Source organism: Protopterus annectens, chromosome 3.part0 (assembly GCF_019279795.1).
Source record: "Protopterus annectens isolate FY-2018-M chromosome 3.part0, PAN1.0, whole genome shotgun sequence".
Classification (NCBI taxonomy): domain Eukaryota; kingdom Metazoa; phylum Chordata; order Ceratodontiformes; family Protopteridae; genus Protopterus; species Protopterus annectens.
Window position 1 is genome coordinate 1,130,846,054 of NC_056731.1, and position 23,132 is coordinate 1,130,869,185.

At 40.5% G+C, this 23,132-nt stretch overlaps 1 protein-coding gene across 1 annotated transcript in view; it reads left to right on the top strand.

The window, feature by feature from the left end:
* TMEM241 (transmembrane protein 241) overlaps nucleotides 1-23,132 on the top strand; it is a 453,749-nt gene that overhangs the window by 280,005 nt on the left and 150,612 nt on the right. The window contains exon 4 of the mRNA XM_044065763.1: nucleotides 6,894-6,975. Coding sequence (XP_043921698.1) covers nucleotides 6,894-6,975 — 82 coding nt within the window. The remainder of the gene's footprint in view (nucleotides 1-6,893; nucleotides 6,976-23,132) is intronic.

Sequence of the window (23,132 nt, forward strand, 5' to 3'; positions counted from 1 at the left end):
GCCTGCATCTTGAGATTTAGACTTCTGGCGTTGAGCAGCATTACCCTTAATTTTTTTCCATTTTTGTTTTCTAAGGAGGTGGGTTTGTCTTTTGAGCCTTGTCTAAAAAAGGCACTATGGGGGTGGCAAGAGCCTTAGCCAATATCCGGAAGCCCAGTGGTGACAGGTGTAAGCCATCCCTTGCGAAGCAGCGTGGCTTGTCCAACATATCATCCCAGGCAGACAGACATTGGATCCCCTTAGAATGATACCAGTACTTGAGCCAATTGTTAAAGCTGATCATCTTGTCTATGTATTGTGGTATCATTCTTGGTGAGGGCAACATGCTGCTCAGGGTCAGGGTCATACCAGCCTGGGCTACATAATCGGAGAGCTCCTCTATGTCTCTTTTCATGTAGTCCAGGGAGGTACTTCTCAGGTCATTCACACCAGCATGGACAATGACGGAGTCATATTTGTACTTGCTTTGGAGTGACCTGAGTGCGTGTGTTATGTGGCGGATCCTAGCTCCCGATAGACAGCTCACAGTCACCTTCTCCTTGTTCAGCCTGGTCAGTGGGACATCAGTGTGTCTGACTATGGAGTCACCTATTACTAGTGTATCAGGCAAGGTGTTTTGCCTTATGGGCTGCGATTGGTTGACACACTGATTTATTGAAGTATGTGTTGCATGTGTTTTGTTTTGAGGTGGTGGATTTTTGGATGTCTGCTTTGGGAGCCTCTGTTATTTTGGTAAGTTTTTTATTAGAGCCTCCGAGTATGTCTTTGTGTTTTTATGTGTTTGGTTTGCAGTTGTGTTAGGTCTATGTGGGGCTGGGATTGTTGTGTGTGTGGTTGCCATCTCCTCCTGTCTGGTCATGCCAGCCCTGAGTTGAGAGAGTTCAGCCTCCAGTTTGGCTATATAGCTGCATCTCTCACATGTATTTGTGTTTGTTGGGAGGAGGAGAGGGTTGTCTGTGTACATGAGACAATTGTAGCATTGTCTCAAGATACCCAGATTGACCAGCTGAACTGGAGACGACGCCAGTAATCTACCACTCGACATGCTAGAACAGTGTAAGGGAGTGGTATACCTTTAAGGGAAGTGGATATTCACAGGTGTGGTAAGTAGATGTAGTGCTTTACTTAGTACGAGAGTGCTTACTTAGTAGAGAAGTATTGAGAACAAGTGCTAGGCTTATACTACAGTGAGTAGTCCGGTCATCTACTGGCAGCTATTTCTCCCTCATCCCCCCTCCGGGGGAGTTACCCAGAGACGCACTTGTTCACAATTGGCCCCTGGGTCTCCTTTATGCTTTTCCTCTCATACCCAAGGTTATTCAGAAAGTGAAATGACTGGGAAGCAAACTGATCCTCATTGCTTCTTAATGGCCTCATCAGGTTTGGTTCCCTTTCTCGGGCCTCTTCTCCTAGACGATCCTTGGAGTCTGGATCCAGTACCAGATCTCTTGACACATATGTCAGGTTCGCTTCATCCCACTTTACACACCCTCAATTTGACAACTTGGCTGCTGCAGTTCCATTCCTAGTCAGGCTTCATGACGTCTCGCCCACTGTGACCCATATACTAATGTCCTTTCATAAATCCTCCACTAGGAGCCTTTATTTCAGAAAATGGATGAGATTCTCTGTCTGGGCTGAGAAAAAGAATTTTGACCCTTTATACCACCTCCATCCCGGTGGTTTTGGAGTTATTGTCTGAGCATTTCCACCAGGGATCTGCGGCTGCCACTGTCAGGGTTCAATTGGCAGCAATTTCTAATTTTCATCCAGGCATACAAGACATAGACTGTGCAAAACCTTCCTAAAAGGCACCACTTTATTAAGACCCCCATTTCAAGAACCTGATGCCTCTTGGGATTTAAATTTTGTGCTATCAAAATTGAAGTCTCCACCCTTTGAGCCTTCTCATTCATCACCTCTGAAATTTTTGTCTTGAAGACTTTGTTTTTGCTGGCTATCACATCTGCCAGGTGGGTGTCAGAGTTGCAAGCATTATCTGTAAAACCCCCTTATCTGATTTTTTCATAAAGACTGAGTATCTCTTTGTACTATTTGTCCCCAAAGTCTGTTCACGTAACACTTTGTCCATAGAACTTCCAGTGTTCTTTCCAAACCACTCCAACACAGCAGAATACAGGTTTCATCAGTTCGACGTCCATAGGCAATTATGTTTTAATTTGCACAGGACAAAGGAATTCAGGAAATCAGATCAATTATTCATTTCCTTCTCCGAATCCAGGTTAGGTTTACCAGTTTCTAAAGTGACCCTCTCAAATTGGATTTCTAACTGTATAGCTTACATTTACACCTCTGAGGGTAGACCTTTACCTTTCAAAATCAAGACTCAATTATAATAGATCTCCGTCTACCTCTGCAGCCTTTCAGGCTAGGGTTCCACTTGATATTTGTGCAGCAGCAACTTGGGCTACCCCTCACACATTCATTACTCATTACAAATTGGATCTAACCTCCAGGGGTAGAGCATCCTTTGGTTCCACGGTACTCAGGAATATTTTTCCTTGAGCCACCCAAGAATAAGGTGCTAGGGACGCTGTCCCATATGTAAGAATGAAGGTGAGATAGGAGTACAGAACATAAAGAAGTTATGTACTCACCATAACATTCCATGTTTGTAGTCCATCTTGCCCTTCATTCTTACGAACCCACTCTCCTAACCCCATCCTGGAAGTACCTTCACTGGAGACCTTTTATTATGGGCTTCTTTCTGTATTTTGTTCTTATGTCTATTAGTTAGCCGCAAACAAGATCTGGGGATTGTACTGGTGCACCATGGGATACCTACCTAGCCACGAGCCAACTAGAAGTATTCCAGCTTGTAAATAGGCCAAGTCGGAGCCGAGGATTGGCTCCGATCCCATATGTAAGAATGAAGGTCGAGATGGACTACAAACATGGAACGTTATGGTGAGTACATAACTTATTTTTTTCAAATTCATATTTGGATTTTGATAGTTGGCATCCCTATTCACAAAAAAAGTCCATTGTCAAGGGTGTGTGAGGGCTACCAGAATGGTGAGTGAGGATGACACCTTTAAGGCAGAGGTGGATTTCATTTCTCAAATGTTTATGAAGAGGGGATACCCTAATAGGTTGGTGAGTAAGGTGGACAAGGAAGTAGTTAAAAAGTGGGCAGATGGTATTTACAATCCTATTTTGGGCAGGTCAGATGGAGACAATTTGAGAATGGAAGTCTCGAAGAGAGTTAACATAGATCACCCCAATAGGAAGCTTTGTTTTATTACAACTTTCAGTTTGGATGCTGAGGCAGTTGCTGAAATCCTTAGGCGCAATTGGGAAATTTTATTATATGACCATCATATTGCACAAAAAGGTAAGTTTGCCCGTGTAATTGTTTACAGAAAGGATAGATCCTTCAAAAATCTGCTTGAGTCCAAGGGACAGGAGGAGTCAATTGTTTCTTTCAGGAGATGGGGGAATTTTAGATGTGGTATGGGGAATTGCTGTAGGAATATAGCAGAGACCTCTGACTATTTTAAACTAAATGGTGTGAACATTCATATAACAGGATACTTTAACTGTTGCAGCAAAAAATGTGGTATACTTGGCTAAGTGCCAGTCATGTCCTGCTTTTTATGTGGGAAAAACCTGTAGATGGTTTAAGGAGAGGTCTAATGAACACCTTTCGGACATAAGAAATTGTAAAATGACCAATGCTTTGAGTAGGCCCGTATTTCAGAATAAGGACCATATTTTTAGGATTTTAATTTTGCAACAGCTGGTTAAGGATGCTCAGGGGAGGGTACTTGATGTGCATCTGGATATCTGTGAGTTAAGGTGGCAGCTTAGGTTAAATGCCACCCAACCACCTGTATTAATGAAAATGTAAATATTGATTGTATATTAAAACTAAAGCATGTATTAGGGTAATGGCACAAGTTGTGTTTATGCCAATACATGTATTTATTTTAATACACAATAACATGAAAGTATTATTTTTATGTCGTGTTTTGATGTGAATTTAAACATGTATTTTAGACATTTTTTGTGTGCTCAAGGGTTGATTGGTGATTATTCAGTTATTTAATTGGGTGTGGATTTGTATAAAAGGACTGGGTTATGGAAATGGCATTATTCTGAAGAAGTCTCTTCAGTAAGGAAGAAAGCGCTAAACCAATGTGTGTTTTATGTGAATAAAGCTGCTATTGGTTCCGACCAGCTGGTGTGAAGAGTTTTTTCTGGAATTAATAAGTGGACTGTGGAGTTGGAGTTTGGAAGTCTCAATTACAACCGACTCAAAGCTTGGAATTCATAGGGGCAGTGTTCAACATGGTGTAATTGATCGCTTCTCTTCCTCTGTCAAGAGTGAAGACCATCGGATTCCAGATCAGGAAAATAATTTGCAGTACCAAAACTTTAGCTCAGTTAATTCTGCAAACGTTTGAGTCAGTGTAAGCAGCCATCATTTTAGTTCCTCTAGCAAGATTTCATATAAGAATTCTTCAATGTACATTAGCAACTTAGTGGTCAATTATTTATCAACATATGTCAACCCAAATAAGAATCACTCAGGCAAGCAAGAGATACCTGTAGTGGTGGATTTGGTCAGATCAAGTTCTACAAGGCCGTCCTTTTAATTTTTCTTCAGCCCAAGTAAGTAGTGACAACGGATGCTTCCTAGATTGGGTGGGGGGGATTTCCTGGCAAAGATAGTCCAAGGCACTTGGTCCCCAAAGAGACCAATATGCATATCAGTGTTCTTGAAATGAGAGCGGTGCTCCTAGCATTGCAGGCCTTTCAAGACTCTGCCTTTTGGGACAGTTGTGATTCAGTCAGACAAAATTTCTGTAGTCTGGCACATCAACAAAAAAGGGGAATTAGGTCTCTTCCAACTCTTTCTGATAGCAATGCACATTCTGGAGAATAAGATAGCAGACAAAGTGAGCAGGTCCATTCTACTACCTTACAAGTGGTCTCTCAACATGAAAGTGATAGAAGTGATTTCCCATCAGTGGAGCCAGCCTTTCTGCAATCTTCTCCCCAGACAATAACTGCAGCAGCTTCTTTGCCCTGATTCCCTCCCACCGGGGAATCACCGAGGGATGCTGTACTCCATGATTGTCCCCCAGTTTCCTCTATCCTTATCCACCAACTCCCTAATTCCAAAATTTATGTAGAAAGCTGCCCAGTTGAGGAGCAGTCATCCTTATTGCACCTTACTGGCCTCAACAGGTTTGGTTCCCCTTCCTTTGGCCTCATCTACTTTACTCACCTTGGATTCTGGATCCAATTCCAGACATGCAGTCTCATATGACAGGCATGATTTATCCAGATATCTCAAACCTCAAGCTAACAACGTGATTTCTCCAATTCTGTTAATAGCCAGGCAACCGATGCTGTCTGCCCCATCCTTCATATACTTTTATTTTCCCATAAACCTACTACAAGAAAACTTTACACAAGTAAATGGAAAAGGTTCATTGACTGAGGACAACAAAACCACATTGACCCCTTCTCAGCCCCTGTACAAAGTGTTCTTGAATTTTTTTTTTGTTAACATTTTTTAATGAGAGAGCTAGTTCCTCAACAATTAAATTTCAGTTAGCAGTGATCTCCGAGTTTCATATTGGATTTAAGAATTCTTCAGTGACTTTGTCTAAACTTTGCAAAGCTTTTTCAAGAGACACACTCCAGCTGAGACCCCCATATAAGGACCCTACTCCACCATGGGATTTGAATTAGGTATTGCAGGCCTTAATTGATTCTCCTGGTGAACCAGCAGCTAAATGCAATCTTAAATTCCTGACATGGAAAGCTGTCTTTCTAGTAACCATTACCTCTGCTAAAAGAATTTCAGAACTTCAAGCATTGTTCTCTAAACCTCCCTACTTGATCTTTCATAAAGAAAGAGTCACATTATGTATCAATGCTTCTTTCTTTCCTAAGGTGGTGTCAGAATCCAGTATCAGTCAGTCCATTAATTTTCCAGTTTTCTTTCCTAATTTGCAAACAAATGTGAATATATGCTTCATTTATAAGGTGTTCACAGACAATTATATTTTTACTTACACAGAAGAAAAGAAATTAGAAAGACAGTTATTTGTGTCCTTTGCAGATGCTAATTTGGGAAAACTAGTTGCAAAGGTAACCTTAGTGAGATAACTGATGGATTGCATATCATTTATCTACAACGAGCTGGGTCTAACCTTACCAAACCTTTAAGAACCCATTCACTTAGGTCCATGGCAACTTCTTCAGTCTTTCTATCTTGAGCATCCATGGACAACGTATGTGCGGCTGCAGCCTGTCCCGTCCTCATACTTTTATCACTCATTGCAAACTGGATCTGGTCTTGGGGAGGCAGCCTTTGACTCAGCTGTGCTCAGGAATAACCTTAAAATCCACCCAAGATTTTAGGTAGCTGGGGACTCTCTATCCCAATAGTTAAGGGTAGAATGAAAATTGACATCATCAGATAAAAAAGTTGTGTACTTACCATAAAGTTCCATCTGTGTTGTCCATTTTCATTCTTCCTCAACTTCCCACCCACCAGCCCTAGCCTTTCTTTTCTCACAGTAGATTCCTGAGAGTTTTAAAGGTTACTTCTGTCCTTCTGGCTGAGCCCCAGATATGCCGCCTTCTATTAAGATTTGTATAGTATTCCTTAATATCTTATGTAAAGCAGCAAACAAGATCTGAGGGAGGTTAGGGATTTGTGCATTATGGCTAAGATCATGACTAGAGAGATTTTGGTGGACACGAGCTATAGTAACAGATGAGACAGTTCCGAGGATCAGATCTGAACCTAACAGTTGAGGAAGAATGAAAATGGACAACACAGATGGAACATTAAAGTAAGTACATAACTTTGTTTTTCAAACATAATTAATATTTTTCCTTTTGTTTTGCAGGTCTGCAGTGCTGTCATGGCTACCTGGTTCTGTGCTGTTTGTGGGAATTATTTATGCTGGTTCGAGGGCCTTGTCAAGGCTGGTAATTAAAACATATTTACAGTTTACAGTAAAATACTACATATTTTCTTTTCTGATGGTTACTTTTCTGTGTATTTTTTTTTTAGTTTTGTTTTGATATTTCAGTTTTTAGAAAAATGGTGGAGTGCAGTTAGGTTACAAGGCTTGTGAAGCACAGTATGCTGGAAGGTTAGGAGTGAGTTTTTGAAAACTGTTTTTCCCTGTAATAATAGCAGCTTTGCCATTAGTACCTATGCTGTTCCCGTAAGAGAGATGATTAATATTCTTGCAGAAAGCTTATTGTTGTTTTTGTTTAGTGTGTGCTTCATTGCAGTCTTAAATTTTATTTATTTATTTTGAGCAGCATTTTACATTTCAAAACTGCTTACCATTCTTTTGGGTGATTCAGCATTCAACTTTCATTTAAAATTGACTGTTGTCTATAACCTGATTCATCCTTGCATCATGTTTAATTTCGTGCTTTAGTCAGGAGGCTGAAGCATACCTTGGCAGACAAAGGCAGGAATAAATCTAGAATGACATACCAATCTATCACAAGATGACTCCAGGCTGCACACATCTGCTTCATTCTGAGTAATGATAGCCTACTTCCATACCTCTCAATATCTTAGCGGAAGAAATCTGGACAGAATCTAAAATATTGAGGGGCAAAGTCTCAGAAATAGGGACAGATTTTAAATATTGCTGTTATAAATTTAGAAAGATTTAGAATATCAGAATTTATATTAGGATTCATTTTTTTGAAGGATATGAAGTTTGAAACTCAAATGTGTGCCATTATTTATTGACTTCATTCCTCAGTGATTTGCCATAACACCATACATTTTAGGAGGAGCAGACCAAAAATATGAGGCAAAATTCTTTGTTTTGTGAAGATCTGGACAGCTAAGGGTTATGCAGTCTACCTACCCCACATTTTTGAGATGTGAGAGGAAGCTCGATTTCCTGGGGAAGAAACTCCTTGTATAACAGACAGTGTAGCTGAAAACTGAAATAGAGAAGTAAGGACCATGTGACAGCTATGCTACTCACTTTTCCTCTGTGCTAGCCACTGTGTGCATTAGAATATTATTTGCATTAGAATAGAATTAGTTGCCACTTTTTTTTCATTTTTGTTGTCCTCCAGACGGGCAAGCTTTGTGTAGTTGTACAGTGAAGCTTTTGTATTGATTAATAAACTATTTTTTTCCATTCAATTGGTTTAGGTTCAAGAAGAATCCTACTTTGTGTAGTGGAGAGCTGTGCTGTGTGTTTTAGTTGTGATATAAACATGCTTCCCTGCAAAAATCCCTTTCCATATTTATGGAAAAGTGTGGTATAGCAGTAAAACCATTACATCACATTTAGTGCAGGGATTCATGTGTCCAGACTGCTTGGCTAAACAAAGCGTAACCTGGTCATCTGGGTGTTATATATGAACAAAGCTGTTTCTGCAGCTTATTTGTAAACGCTGCCAAACCCTGTTACAGTATAGCTGGACAGGAACTGTCATGTGGGAGGTAGTGTTAAGGATTGTGCCACCACATGGCACATGATTCCCCCACCCTCATACATTTAAATGAAAGTAATGATAAAGGTAGCATTCCTTCAAGATGGGAAGGAAGGATATCACTAATGCCCAGAACCTGCTTGGGGTAATGTAACCCATAGTTATAGTGCATGTAGCTGACTTTGACACACTTTGCTTGTAGCCTTGTTGAAACATTCTTAGAGCATAGCACAGTTGCTTAGTTGTAATCTGTTGTGCCTCACGAATGGGTAAGTATAAGAAGGCATAAGTTTCTTATAACTTTTTCCATTTGTCATAACCTCATTTTTCAGAAGATAATTGGCTTTCTTTTATGCATGATATATAGTCATAACAGAGGAATTTGCATTTAACATTAAGGTGTCATGGGAGATTCATCTTGTGCTGCATGCTTCCTGGTCTGGACTGAGTGCTTTATGTAAAATGTAACCCCTGCTTATGTATGTGTCTGTTGTATTCATATTTTCTAGACTGTATTTTACAGCAAATAATTAAGCAGTAGCAAATTGTTCAAAATTCCCCTGTCATTAAAACCTAACTGGACAGAAAACGTTGCTTTTCATGTAGTTATTTATTTATTTAGTTGGTTAGTTGCATTTTGCATGACTTTTTTTATTTTAAATGCATTGTTTAAATGAGGTTTGAAAAGCACCATTAAGAATATTGTATATGCAGAATGTATTAGATTTTGTTTGTTGATTGCTGCTTGGACTGTGGAGTGAACCTATGCTTATTAGTCCCATGTTACATGTGCACATCTGAATGAATAAACTGAAGCTTACATCTACCGTCCTTGATCTGGGCCTCTGTTTATGACAATGTCAAGCAACCTCCTCTTTTGAAATGGAGTGCTTCATGTATAAAAATATGTTTTTCAAAAGAACTGAGAATCTTAGAAATGTGTTTTACACCACTGGATTAGCAAGGATAGGAAGGCTACTATAAATGTCTTCACTGGTAGGCTTGTGTGTTTTATATAAAATTTTCTTATTGCTTTGTGATGCATCTTCACATGTAGTCACATGTATTCACATGTGCAACTGGATATTGGACTTTTTGATAGAAAGACCGCAAAAAGTATGTGTGGGCAAAAATTCCTTAAGAAACATCACAATTAACACAGGAGTACGCCAGGGATGTGTGTTGAGTCCACTATTTTATACCATGCTAACTTATGACTGTATAGCCAGATTTGCAGATGAAACACAGTCGTGGGGGTCTTCAGTAATCAGGATGAAGGAGTGTACAAAGAAGAAGTGAATCTACTGATTGACTGGTGTGCTAGGTACAGCCTTGATCTCAATGTCACCAAAACCAAGGTGATCATAATAGACTTCAGCAGAACCCATCCAGCTTACCCTTCACTCATGATTAATGGAGAGAGGGTGAAAATGGTAGGTAGCACAAAATTCCTGGGAGTCCACGTTGCGGAGGACTTATCCTGGTCACTAAACTCCAGTCACATAGTCAAGAAAGCCCACCAACACCTGCATTTTCTGTAGAGGTTATGGAAAGCTAATCTACCACCCTCCATCCTTATCACCTTCTACAGGGGTGCCACAGAAAGCATCCTAATGAGCAACTTCATGGTGTGGTACGGGGGCTGTTCAGTTGCAGATCAAAACGTCCTACAGAGGGTGGTGAAGGTCATTGAGAGAATAACTTCCCAGCAATACATGGTATGACACATCACAGGCCATGAAAATAGCCAGTGATCCTATGCACTCTGGCTATGGTCTGTTTACAAGGTTGTCATCTTGCAGACGATGCCGCAGCATGTGCTGCAAAACAACCAGGTTCAGGAACAGTTACTTCCCACAGGCTATTAGGTTCTTGAACTCTGGAAGCAATCTCAGTAATGTTAGTAACTGACAAGGTCTTGTGTCAGCCAAATCATTATGGTGCGGTAGAAGTTATGAGATGCTTGCTCATAATTATGCGGTTACAATGTAAATCAAGTGCAATATTTATCTGCTAGCTAGTCTAACATTATCAGGAAATAGGTATACGATAAATAAATGTGCAATAATCAATCACTCAGCTCCTAAAAACTGTAGACATAGTAATTCATAGTAGTATGTAGTAAAATAACAGTCTAACTTAAAGTTAATGTTATGTATGATGTATGTTGCATGTACCGTATGTAATTTGCATGTATGTAATTGTCATCTCAGTATTGAGCCTGATGCACGCAATTTTGTTTGGGTTACCCTTGTAGAGTCTAAATGACAATAAAGTTCACTTCGACTTAGTCTCAGTATGTGTTGTATCTGTTATGAGGAAGTCCATTTTTATTAACTGGATGGCTAATGCCATCAGTCATTAGCGTTAATGTTCTACAGCATGACTTTTTTTTCCACATCTCTGGAAGCGGTACAATGTGGAAAAGACTCTAGAGCATTACAGAAAACAGAGGGGCGCATATTTTTTCACTCATAGGAGAAGTTGTGGATAGCAATTAATAAATAGTTTAAGGGTTATTATCTGTGTGGGGAAGATGGCAAGAGTCAAATGGGATAAGTTGATCCAGTAGGACAAGGTGATTTAGGATTACCTGATTTGAAGTGGTATTTCAGAGCTCCACAGTTAAGGCTCATATGCATAGCAGAAACGGAAAGCTGTAATTCAAAGTAGAAAGAGCTGATAATAAAACATGAGGGAAGCTCAAGAAATAGGAGATACTGGGATTTTGGATGCAGATCCTTAAGGATAATAACAGTAACAATACCAAATTTTATATTCATAAAGTAGTAGAAAGTATTTTAAGAACTAAGCCAACATAGGAATGGAGAAAGGAGATTCTGCTGATATAGATGACTGCATTTAGGGTTAAAGAAAATAGACAAGAAGAGTCTGGAATTTACTGTATACAACTGGCAAAGGAAGCAAGGTATTGAGAGCAAATAATTAGAAAAGGAATGATAATAGAATGGGAAGAGGGCAAGAATACATTTGGACTGCAGGCTAAGGATTCCCTTCCTTATGAAAGATTGCTATCAGAGTATAGGCAAAGAGAAATAAATATGGGGTTCCTAAGTGAAAGACCAGCAATGGTCGAGATTTTAGTAGAATCTAGAGCAGAAGCTGCCCTTAGAAAACAGATAATTTGCATATAAATTATTTCATGATAACTATAGGAATCAATCACAAGAGGTTAGAAAGGATTGGGGAGAGAAAACGGACAAGCAATTTACAAAGAAACAATGTTGGCATACATGTATGGCTTCCAAATATGCAACAAAGTCTAGATTCAGAATTTTTGTTTGGAAGTGTTTGCATGGGTATTTTTATACCCCAAGCAGACTCCACAAAGAATTTTTCTTCAGGTAGATTGCAAATGTTGGAGGTGTAATGGTGAATAAAGAGGTAACTAGGAACATATTTTTGGGAGTATAATGAGTTGGCAGACTTTAAAAATTCCCTGCAGACTACTCTGTCAGAAATACTGGCAATTTAGTGTAACTAATGAAATAATTTTTCAGAGTTGTGATTCAGAATCGGAATTGCATAGACATAGGCCTTGCTGAGTTGAATTCTGATGGCTGCCCAAAAAAAAACAATTACTTGACAATGGAAATCAAAGTCTAAACCAGCTGTACTAATAGTAGTATATATAATGACAGAGATAAAAGAACTGGAAGTGGAATCTTTAGAAAAGGGTTAAAGCAAACTACATACAAAAATGGGAATTGTGGGAACAATACATACAGAATCATTTTTGGATTAGGAATGAGGTTTAAGGGAAGGCAAGAATTGAATGAGCTATGTAATGTTCAATTGTCAATGACTGTATAGAGGATTATATGTGATCTATAAGGTTTGCAACTGAAAATGTCAATATTGTTTGTTTTCATTTATATAAATGTAAAATTGCCAATGTCATAAGTGGTAATTCACTAAAGAAGTTTCTTGTTTAAACAAAAAGAAAAGGGAGGGGGTGGTGAGCTGTTACTTTACTGAGAATGGTCTTGACAGGACAGAGTCCAAATATAGGTTCTCACAATGGAGATCACACAGGAAGATATCATTGATTACTGTGGCACCAAATGAATGTCTAGAACTAGCATTTGCGTTCATTCAGTCTTGCAAAGGTATTCCATGAGGATCAAGTATCTGCAGCACAAATAAAATACAAAGCTGTATTCTAGAAAAACAAAAAGGCTTGAAGTAGGTACTGCTATAGTGGAATGTGCTTAGGACTGCAGAAGAAAGGCTTATGTGTTTTATAACAGAATTTGATCCAGTCCGTTACCACTTATTTTGAGTAACCTTTGACATTTTACATCCAAGTTTTTATCATGGAAAGATGCAAACAATTGGTAATCTATCTTTATTGATGTTGCTGTACCCACATAGAATGAGCTGCCACTGAATACCTATGCAGTACAATACAATACAATAAATATTCTCTTCTGAGTAATTAAAGAAAGACACTAGATAAATTGATGGATTCAGGTAAGATTCACTGGTTTCCTTTGGCATGAAAGAAGAATTTGTACACATGGAATTTCTTGTCATTATAGAACACCAGACATGGGGTTGCACAGATGTGACTTGTAACTCAGAAATTCTTCATTCTGTTATAATTGCATCTAGAAGAGTTTCCCCAAAACAAATATGTCAAATCCTCCATATGTGGCTGGTTTAAATGGGGGAGAGCAAGTTTCTCTGGAGCCAAATATAAACCCCACATAGAAACCATTTCCTTGAGTGAGAGTCTTAAAGAAAAGTCTCCTTTAGAAAGGCCTAACTCAATTTCAGAAAGGCTAAAGACATAGCATTTATAGAAATTCAAATAAGATGAATAGCTCAAGCTGCATCAATAAATTAAAGATTTATGGTATGAGTCTTAAGACTCTTGGAATATGAATGGCATAAGATCTAGACCCTTTGACAGAGTCCAAATGGAAAATTAGTCTATTTATTTTATTTTTTTTGTTTTTTTAATTTTTGTAGTGTTTTGTGTGTGTGTGTGTGTGTGTGTGTGTGTGCAGAAGATAGAGAGATTTCTAACCATTAGTAGGATTGGAGAAAACAAGTGGTTAGTTGTAGGGAGTGGGGATCTGTCTGGAACTTGCTGGAGGGAAGAGTAGTAGGGTCCTAAAGGATCAAAGGTGGAGAGGCTTCTCCAGTAGATGAGGGAAAGAACAGTAGGATCCTAAAGAGTGGAAAACTGAGAGGTTTCTTGAGCAAGGAGAATCAGACTTGCCAAGTCCAAAATGAGATTGAGAATTAGTTGCTGTCTGTCTTTCGGCTTTTCCCAGTAAGGGGTCACCACAGCGGAACTCCGGTCCGCTAATGATTGGCAGTAGATTTTTACGAAATGCCAAGGTGCCAGCTCGACGCCCAACCTTCAACGAAGGCACGCCCATTTACGCACGCATGTCTTTCGAATGCTACCCAACCGCGGGGAGGACATAGTGTAGAATTAGTGTGCTGCTTGACTTTCTGAATAAACCTTGCAATCAGATAAAATGGGGGTGGGGAAGATTAGAGGCATCTTGGGTACATTTTCTGGACAAGAGCATCCATGGAACCTTCCCCGAAGGTAGGATTATGGAAAATATGTTGCTTCACTTGGCACTGGTTAGGGAGGCAGAAAGGTTGCAGCATTTGTGTTACTTATGGTCTGAATGCCCACTGGTGAGGCACTGTAAGGCTTCAGATGAGCCTTTCTGCTAGACATTTGTCTTCTGCAGAAATGTGGTCTGCAATGATGACTTGAAGTGTTAGAAGCACTGCCTCATGTCTAGTACATTGATGTGCAAACTGGCCTTTGATTGTGACCATGCACCTTGGACAATTTGCATTAAATAATGCCCCCTACCTATGTTTGAGGAGTTTGTGATGGGTAGAGTCATGATTATAACAAGTTAGGTTCAAAAGTGGAATCACTAGTTGAGATGTGTTTTAAAAGTTTTAGCAAGTTTAATGTGTTAGAGTCTTGAGATCCAAAATCTTAGACCATTGCTCTGTCTACTGAAGCACTGTTATGTAAGTTCATGGGTAAATAATAGGGAATCCATCTGTAAATCATTGCAAGCCTAGCAAAAACCCTTATTCAAGAGTTTCCCCTAGCCTCAAGGATTGCAAGACAAGATGCACTGGGGGAGAGTTTGATGTTGCCAATTCAGTTATCAAGCTTTACCTTAAAGGTACAAATAACTGCAAAAAATTGGATGGCAGGTCTCCTCAAAAAACAAATAATAACTAAAAAAAATGGTGAAAACAAAGAACATGAACTGTGGTGGAAAGAAACATGAGGTGAAATCAAATAATATAATAAATTTAATCCACTTCAGTTAAGCACCTTCATCTGATACATCCAGACTTCATCAGAACTTAAGTAATGTAGCACAGCATGCTATTCAAATATAACTATTAAACAGCTCATCTTTTACCCTGGATTCCTGTGGTGTAGCAGCCACTATGGATGTTCTCTGCAGCTGTTGAGGTCCCCTCAGTGCGCAAGGAAGAGCCACTGTCATTGGTCCTGGGAGAGGGGACAGAGAAGACTTTCCTGTTCTTTCAGAATATTGTGCCCATCACTTGGGAAGCTGCTGCTGCTGCCATTAATGACACTGTTGGTTCCAGTTTCTCTGTCAAAAGAAAGAGAAATCTAAGCATGTATCTACTGCTTCTCAAATTTCCTTAGACATGAGTAGTTTACTGGGTCTGACATAAGATTTAATTCAGGCTATTGATCCTTCTTGTAAAGTAGTTTCTGATAAAAGAAAGAGGAACACTGAAGATATTCAATATTCTGAATTTGGACAGAAGGATGGAAGGGCCAGATACAGGGTTTTGCCCTTAGATATCTGACTCAGATTCAGAAGATCTCAGTTTCTGACTAACCCTGTCAGGGGCGTTTCTTTCTCTTGAGACTATTTCTAGAATGTGCCAGTATTTTCACTGGGAGAGTACTTTCTCAGTCCTTCAAAGAAAATAGTATGAGCTGCTCAGGAAGGAATTTCCATAACCTGCACCCATTCCTCCATTTGTGTCACCTTTGAAGGATGTATGTATTACTGCCTGCATTCTTCCAGACAGTCAGCTATCTGCCCCTAAAAGGGGGGTAGATATGATGTATAACATTCCTCAGTCTTTTTAAGTTTTTATGTACTCTTCTGAAACCTGTTCCAGTAGATATAGCTTTAGTCAATCCTTTTGCTAAACATACAATATCAATCCTACTCTCTCTGTCTCTGAAAAAAGTGAATGGTTCTACAACTTTGATTTTCAGAATTTTCAGTTGTCAAGCTCATATGTTAAGGTTTGTTCGGACTATTTGTGAAAGTATGAGGATTGTTTTATCTGCAGTTTCTTCTTGTGAGTAAAATCTGCTTTAAATAATTTAACTTCTGTTGTTCAAGTCACTTCTCATAGCATACAGTCTGTATGACTATGTTAATACTTCATCAAGGGCTACAGCAACTGGTACCGATTGAAGGTGGTTTCCATGGCTGCGCTCTCAGAACATCCCGGATGATGAAAATAATATTTAAAATTTTCATTGAGATAGAGACTTGGTTTTTGACCCCTCTGCTGCAGAAGTGATCAAAAACTGTGATGAAAGGGGTAAGCTGGTTCAAGAAATCTCTTAAGATTTTTCAGCCATCAGTTTTACAAGTTTTTCAAATGATTCACTATCTCCTCATCCAGTTTTGGTAAGAAACAATGTAAACAGACTCAACAAAATACACATAAACCGACATTTGGGAAGAAATGGCAAGAGAGTTTTAAGAATAATTCCGGAAACTCCCAACATCAAGAACAGTCCAGTAAGTCTGAATGGCTATTTAAGAGACGTTGTTCCCTTTTCCATCCTGCCAGCTCCTTTTTTCTTCCAGAAAGTCAAAATCTTCACTTTTTTCTTGTGCAACAGATGGTTTCAGAGAAATAGGTTCTAAAGATCAATCATCAAGGTTACAGATGGCAGTGGGAGGAAATTCCTCCTTTCCAAGGGGTAATTCCTCATCCTCCAGACCAGACTCTTTAGTTTCCACCTGTCTTTTATCACCTGTTCCTCCATCCCAGATATTTAAAAGAGATGCTTGCTCTGATCAAGGCACTTGACTCTCTGAATCATCTGTGGTGACTGGGACTACTTTTAAGTTGTTACAGACAGTACCACAGTCATGTGATACATCAACAAGCAAGGGAGAATCATGTTGTATCCCTCCCCCCTGCAGACTAGCCATGTTAGCTTGGGATATAGCTTAACAGTACAGTCTCACTCATCAGGCATTGTACATTCTGTAAGAGTAAAACTGTGTGGCAGACAAGCTGAGCAGGGTAAGGGCAGATCCTAATGAATGGAAACTAGATCAGGTAGTCGTCTGAGATATGACCCATGTGTTGGCAGTTCCTCCAAGTAAAACTGGTTGCCTCCACTCTAAACAAACTGTTGGCAAGATTCTTCTCCAAGACTTCATGCTAGAAGGCCTGGAAGACAGATGCCTCTTCATAGGTTCATAAGTAGGTACAAGGCTATTGGCCCTAACGCCTTTATAAGCCTAGCCAAAAAGGTACCCTGGCTTTTGCCACCCAAGAAAATGATTTACCTGTGCCTCTGTCGAGCAGAAGTGAACCCCGGGGTGAATTTTCTATTTCCCATTTAATCACCAAGATTTTTCTTGAAGAGTGCTAATGAGCTTTGTTTGCTATAGATAGGTAATTTGTTCCAGAGTATGGGAAGTCTCTGAGACAGGAATCTATCCCTCCAGCATGTTCTGTTTATTGTGGTGACAAGGTTTATGTCCCTAGAGCTGGTAGCTCGGAGGGAGTGGGATTTCTTTAAGTGGAGCATGTCCAACAGCTCTGGGTTTGACATAGCTTTGTATGTTAGACAGAGATTGCCTCTGAGTAGGCGATATGCGATGGAGTAAAGTTGGAGTTTTTTGAGATGGCCTGTGTAGGGCATCTGTTTGAGGCCGGTAATCCTCTTTGTGAGGTATTTCTGCAGCCTTCCAGTTGTTGTAGATGTCTTGCGAGGTACATACCAAAAGGGGCGTTGTACTCTATAATGGGTCTAATGAGTGACGAGTACAGGAGAAAAATGAGCTCTTTTTTCCTGGATGAAAAACCTTTTGTGATGAGGTGTGCCACGTAGAAGGATTTCCTGACTACTGTGGTGATGTGATTATCAAAGGAGAGACTACTGTCCACTGTGTTCCAAGGTCTCTTATCACACTTTTGGTGTTAAGTAGACTACCATCTATGTGGTATCTCTCTGTGTGCTTTTCCACCTTTTCCACTAATATCCAGGGTACTATTGAAGATTCAGAAGTCCCCCAAGATCGTTGTGACTCCCTTCTAGCCCAGACAACTGTGATTCTCCCTTCTTTTGCAAATGGCCATAGACAGTTACAACAAACTTCCTCACAGACTGGCTGTACTCACACAAGAATAGGAGTGTTTGATACAACCCAACACCAGTCAACTTCATTTGACTGCATAGGTGATAGTGTCTTGATTCCCTTTAGACATCTGTTTACTGAGGACGTGCAACAGGTACTAACTGAGGCAAGAATGCCTGCTGTTAGAAAATCATATATTTGCAATGAAAAGGGTTTTTTAGCTGGTGCCAACAACATAGCCAGCACCTCATCAGGGCTAGTTGTGCTCTAGTTTTATAATGTTTGTGTAAGTTACTATCCTATGGCCTTTCTTACTCCTCTATCAAGGTTCATTTATCGCCCATTTCAGCATGTCTATCCATAGATTCTCCACTTTTAAAGCATTTTCATATCAAAATGTTTTTGAAAGGTGTTTTGCATAAGAAGCCTCCGAGAATACTAGTGCCCCCCCCCCCCGCCCCTTGGGATCTTAATTTTTTGCTAGAGAATCTAACACTTGCTCCATTTGAACCAGCTAACCTGGCTGACATGAATTTTTTAAAATGGAAAACAGTTTTACTTATTGCTCTGACCTCTGCATGAATGGTATCTGAGTTGCCAGCTGTTATGGTGACTCAACCCTATCTTATTTTCCACAGGGACAGGGTTTCTTTGAGAACTAGTCATTCCTTATACCTAAAGTGGTATCCAAGTTGACTTTCTTGAACTTAAAAATGAGGGAGAAAGGATACTCCATATGCTGGATGTTCACAGATGACTCGTGTACTATCTTGACAGAACTAAATGTTTCAGATCTTCGGATCACTTGTTCATTTTTTGTGAGTATTGGAAGGGGGAAGGAGGGAGAAAGTCAAGGAATTACTAGTGTGTACTAAACAGATGAGTTGACGAGGACTGGCTTATGAAAAATTCATTGGGTATTGAGAACATTGTACATTTTCTGCTATCTGAAATGGATATGAAGTATGTGTAACTTGGGTATTTGGATACAGTTTATGATGTGAATTGACAAAGAACAAGTCTTGTGGCAGTTGAGGAAACTTTCAGTAGCAAGCCTACCTGTTTTTTAAATATGATTACTCAGAGATGTTTTTTCAGCCACACATGCAGTATGCAGAAGTGATCAGGAAATTTAAAAGGCATAAATTGAAGTATAGAGCAGCTTTTCCTGCTCTACTGAAGGTTTCTTATTGTACTGGGGGTTTGTTGACATTTATGAATGCAGAGGAGACTATGGCTAAAACTAAAGAACTTCCTATTCTGGCATCTTATGAAGCAGCAGCAATGAACTAGGTTAGTATTTCAAAGTCTGGGGATAATGCATGTTAAGTAGAGGCAGAGGATGAATGGGATGAGGAAGAAGATTTCAGTGAAATATGGAGAGTATTCTTTCATACTGCAACTGATGCATAATAGTTTGAAGGAATGATTGATGTTCTTTGTTTCACTGATGCAGTAATACCCATATTTGGGTTTTCATTGCTGTGGTAGCCCTTGGTCAGGGTCAGCATGAGTACCAAAAATTTAATTCCCCCTTCCTGGCCTGATGGACACTTTGCACCTGAGTCAGGGTGTCTGGGATTAAGGGTCGTCGGTCAGTGTCATCTTACAGCTCTTTCTTGCATTTGGACCCTGAAGCACCGACTTTGTAGATTGCATTGGTTGATCCAGTAACCAAAGTAATTCTTCAAACCTATGTACCCTATTGGAGAACTCTTCCTGCTCTTTTCTTATTGTGTGCTTCTAGATGAGTACTAGGACTAACATCTGTCATGATTGTGGAAAGCAGATTCAACATCAGGACTTTCACTCCCTGTTTCTTTATTGTTGGGCCTGGACCATGATTTGCTTAATTGTCCCCACTGTGCCCATTTTAAGAAACATATGGCCTGTCTTACAGCTGAGTGCCTGCCACAATTCTTATAGAATAAAAAAAGAGCATCAGGGATCTTCACACGCTGTGGTATCCACCAGTGCTTCTCATGACCTCACTCGAAAATATAATAAGAAGCATTCAAAACTTCATTGAGTGGCAGATGATACATCTTTGCCTTCATCCAGTCAACTTAAACTTGTGACTATTGAAGGGTGGGAGACGCCTTTGCATTCCCTTCTGATGACCAAGACAGTGTCAGAGACAACTGTTATGTGACCTTCAGAGTCCAGCATGCCTCTTCACCCTAATAGATCCACACAAGTCAAAGGACAAGCTTTGTCATTTGGATCCAAGACATATTTGCAGGTCACGGATTCCAACTTCCATGTTAGGGCTTCAGATAGGGATGAGGGATTACTGAGAGATCATCAGTTGACTATGCACAGGCCCTGGCATCAGCTCTTGGACTGGTCCCAGTACCTTTGATGCGACACCCAGGATCGAGCTGGAGCCCAAACCTGAAAGGATTTTTTTCTGCCATGCATTAGTCTAGGCCTTCAGACTTCCAACCCCCACAGGTCTACCAGCAGTGTCTGCTTAGACTGGCTGAGGATTTGCTGCAGATTGTAGCTGCCAGACAGCACAGTGCTAACAGACCTCCTGCACCTAAAGAATCTGGACATTTTAGCTTCACTGCTTTGTGGAAACAGTCCTTAAAATGAGAGAGTACTTCCACTGGGAGGTCCAGGATTGCCCTCAGTCAAAGAAGAGGGTTAGAAAATAAGCATAAACCTTTGACTAGTGCTATAATGTTGGAAGTAATGGATGATGTTATTTCTGATTCATCCCTGCAGACTGACACCCAATTACCTATTCTAGGAAGCCAGACCATTTTTACAGGGTCCTGGACTACCACAAACTTTTTTTTAGGAATCGTTCTACTGAAACTGAAGTGGTGACTCAGGATCCAAAGGGAACTAAAGGCAGCACTTCCAGAAAACCTTTGCCAAATGACAAAGGGGGGTGAGGCTTGGATCATTTTGGCAAAAAAAAAAAAAAAAAAAAATGTTTATACTTCTGTCGTCCTGGCTATGAGAGCTCTCAAATGCCAGTTTCATATGGTAAAATACGAGGAAACTTTACTGAACCTATTGAAATAAAAACTGGAGGGGGTTGAAAGACAGAGCTCTCTCAAAAGAACTGCTGGACATCTGTAACTATTGTTTCTCAAGTTGCAAAGCATTCTTTGCATTGTGGCTGTGATGCTCTAGAAGGATTTTTCAGTATGACTGCCTCAGAGTTTGTTTTAGCTCAGATCTGCTCTGAGCTAAAACAGAATGGCATTAAATATACTGATCCGAAGGATATTGCCAATATCCTGGCAGATCGATTCAATGCCAACTTCACCCCCCTCTCACCCCCTAAATGGCCCATCTCAATACCTGAAGATTGCCAAATTCCAGTAATAACGGCCACACAGGTACAAAACGCACTCTCTAAAGCCAAGAATACAGCATCCATGGGACCAGATGACATCCCGGGCTGTGTACTACATGAACTACAATATGAACTGGCACCTCACCTAAGTGTCATGTTTAATCATAGCCTCACCTCAGGTTTCGTGCCCACTGAGTGGCGCAGAGCTACAGTTATCCCAATCCACAAGGGGGGATCCACCTTGGATCCCGGAAACTACCATCCCATCAGTCTGACAAGCCTTATCTGCAAGGCCATGGGGCATATTATCATGGAACTTATAAACAAAGACATTGGCAACCTTCAAACACTGGACCCCACCCAGTTTGGGTTTGTGAAGGGCCAATCTTGTCTCCTGAACCTGATTGACTTCTTTGAATCAGTCTCCAGAGCCATGGACAAGGGTAAGGTGGTCCACACAGCCTATCTAGACCTTGCCAAGGCATTTGACACCATCCCCCACTCTGGAATCATAGATAAACTTACTAAGTTGGGCATTAATCCCTATGTCACCCAATGGGTTGCTAAATGGCTTACTGATAGAACCCACACTGTAAAAGTAGCCGACTCCAAATCCAGCTCCAGACAAGTGACAAGTGGAGTACCTCAGGGTTCAGTCCTGGGGCGCTCTTGTTTGGCATCTACTTCTCTGAAGTACAGGTCAACACTAAGGGACTCTGGCTAACAAAGTTTGCAGATGACTGCAAACTGGGAGCCATTATTGAATCCCAAATGATGTGGATACTCTACAAAAGGGCCTTACAGAAACAGATGCTTGGTGCCAGAGCCATGGGCTCAAGCTCAATGCTAAGAAATGTATTGTTATCCCCTTTGGGAAAAAACATGTATCCATGAATTACCATATAGGTGGCAGTACACTAAACACAGAAAGTGTGATAAGAGACTTAGGGACACAGGTGGACAGTGGTCTCACCTTCGATAACCACATCGCCACAACAGTCAAGAAATCCTTCTATGTGGCACACCTCATCACGAAGGGCTTTTCATCCAGAAAAAGGAGGTCATTGTCCCACTGTACTCATCCCTCATTAGACCCATTATAGAATACAACGCCCATTTGGTATGTACCTCTCAAGACATCTGCAACAACTGGAAAGGCCTCAGAAATACCTCACTAAAAGAATCACAGGCCTAAAGCAGATGCCCTAGCTGACCGCCTTAAAAAACTCCAGCTATACTCTGTCGCATATCGTCTACTCAGAGGCGATCTCTGCTTAACATACAAGGCCATGTCAAACCCAGAGCTGTTGGACATGCTACACTTAAAGAAATCCCAGTCCCTCAGAGCTACATGCTCCAGGGATCTAAACCTTGTCATCACAATAAACAAAACATGCTGGAGGGATAGGTTCCTGACCCAGAGACTCCCCAGACTCTGGAATAGATTGCCCATACATGTCAAGCAGAGTGCCTCTTTGGACCTCTTCAAGAGGAACCTTGACGATTGGATGGGAGAAAGGAAATTCACCCCAGGGATCACGTCAGTCGCCCTGCTAGACAGGGGTCCAGGAAAGTAAATAATGTGGGAAGAAATAGCCAGGGAATTGTTATGGCTAGGCTTGTATAGGCCTTAGGGCTGATAGCCTGGTACCAACCTATGAACCTATGAACGTAGGCACACCTTATTAAGGGAACAGTCTCTTTGTGACTAAATAAATAAATCTGCTTGAAACCCAAAGAGAAGTAACTCGTTTAAGAGAAGAGATCTCCACATAGCGTGGAGATCTCACTAAGCTTATAGAACTATTTTCACAAGAAGAACCTGTAGCAAGGATGAAAACGAGTAATTGCACCGTTGGTCATCTTCCAGCGCAGCCGGTGATGTCATCTCCACGCTCGGATATCCGGAGTTATGGTGGTAAGAAGACGACCGCAGGAGCAGAGGCGCCAAACCACGG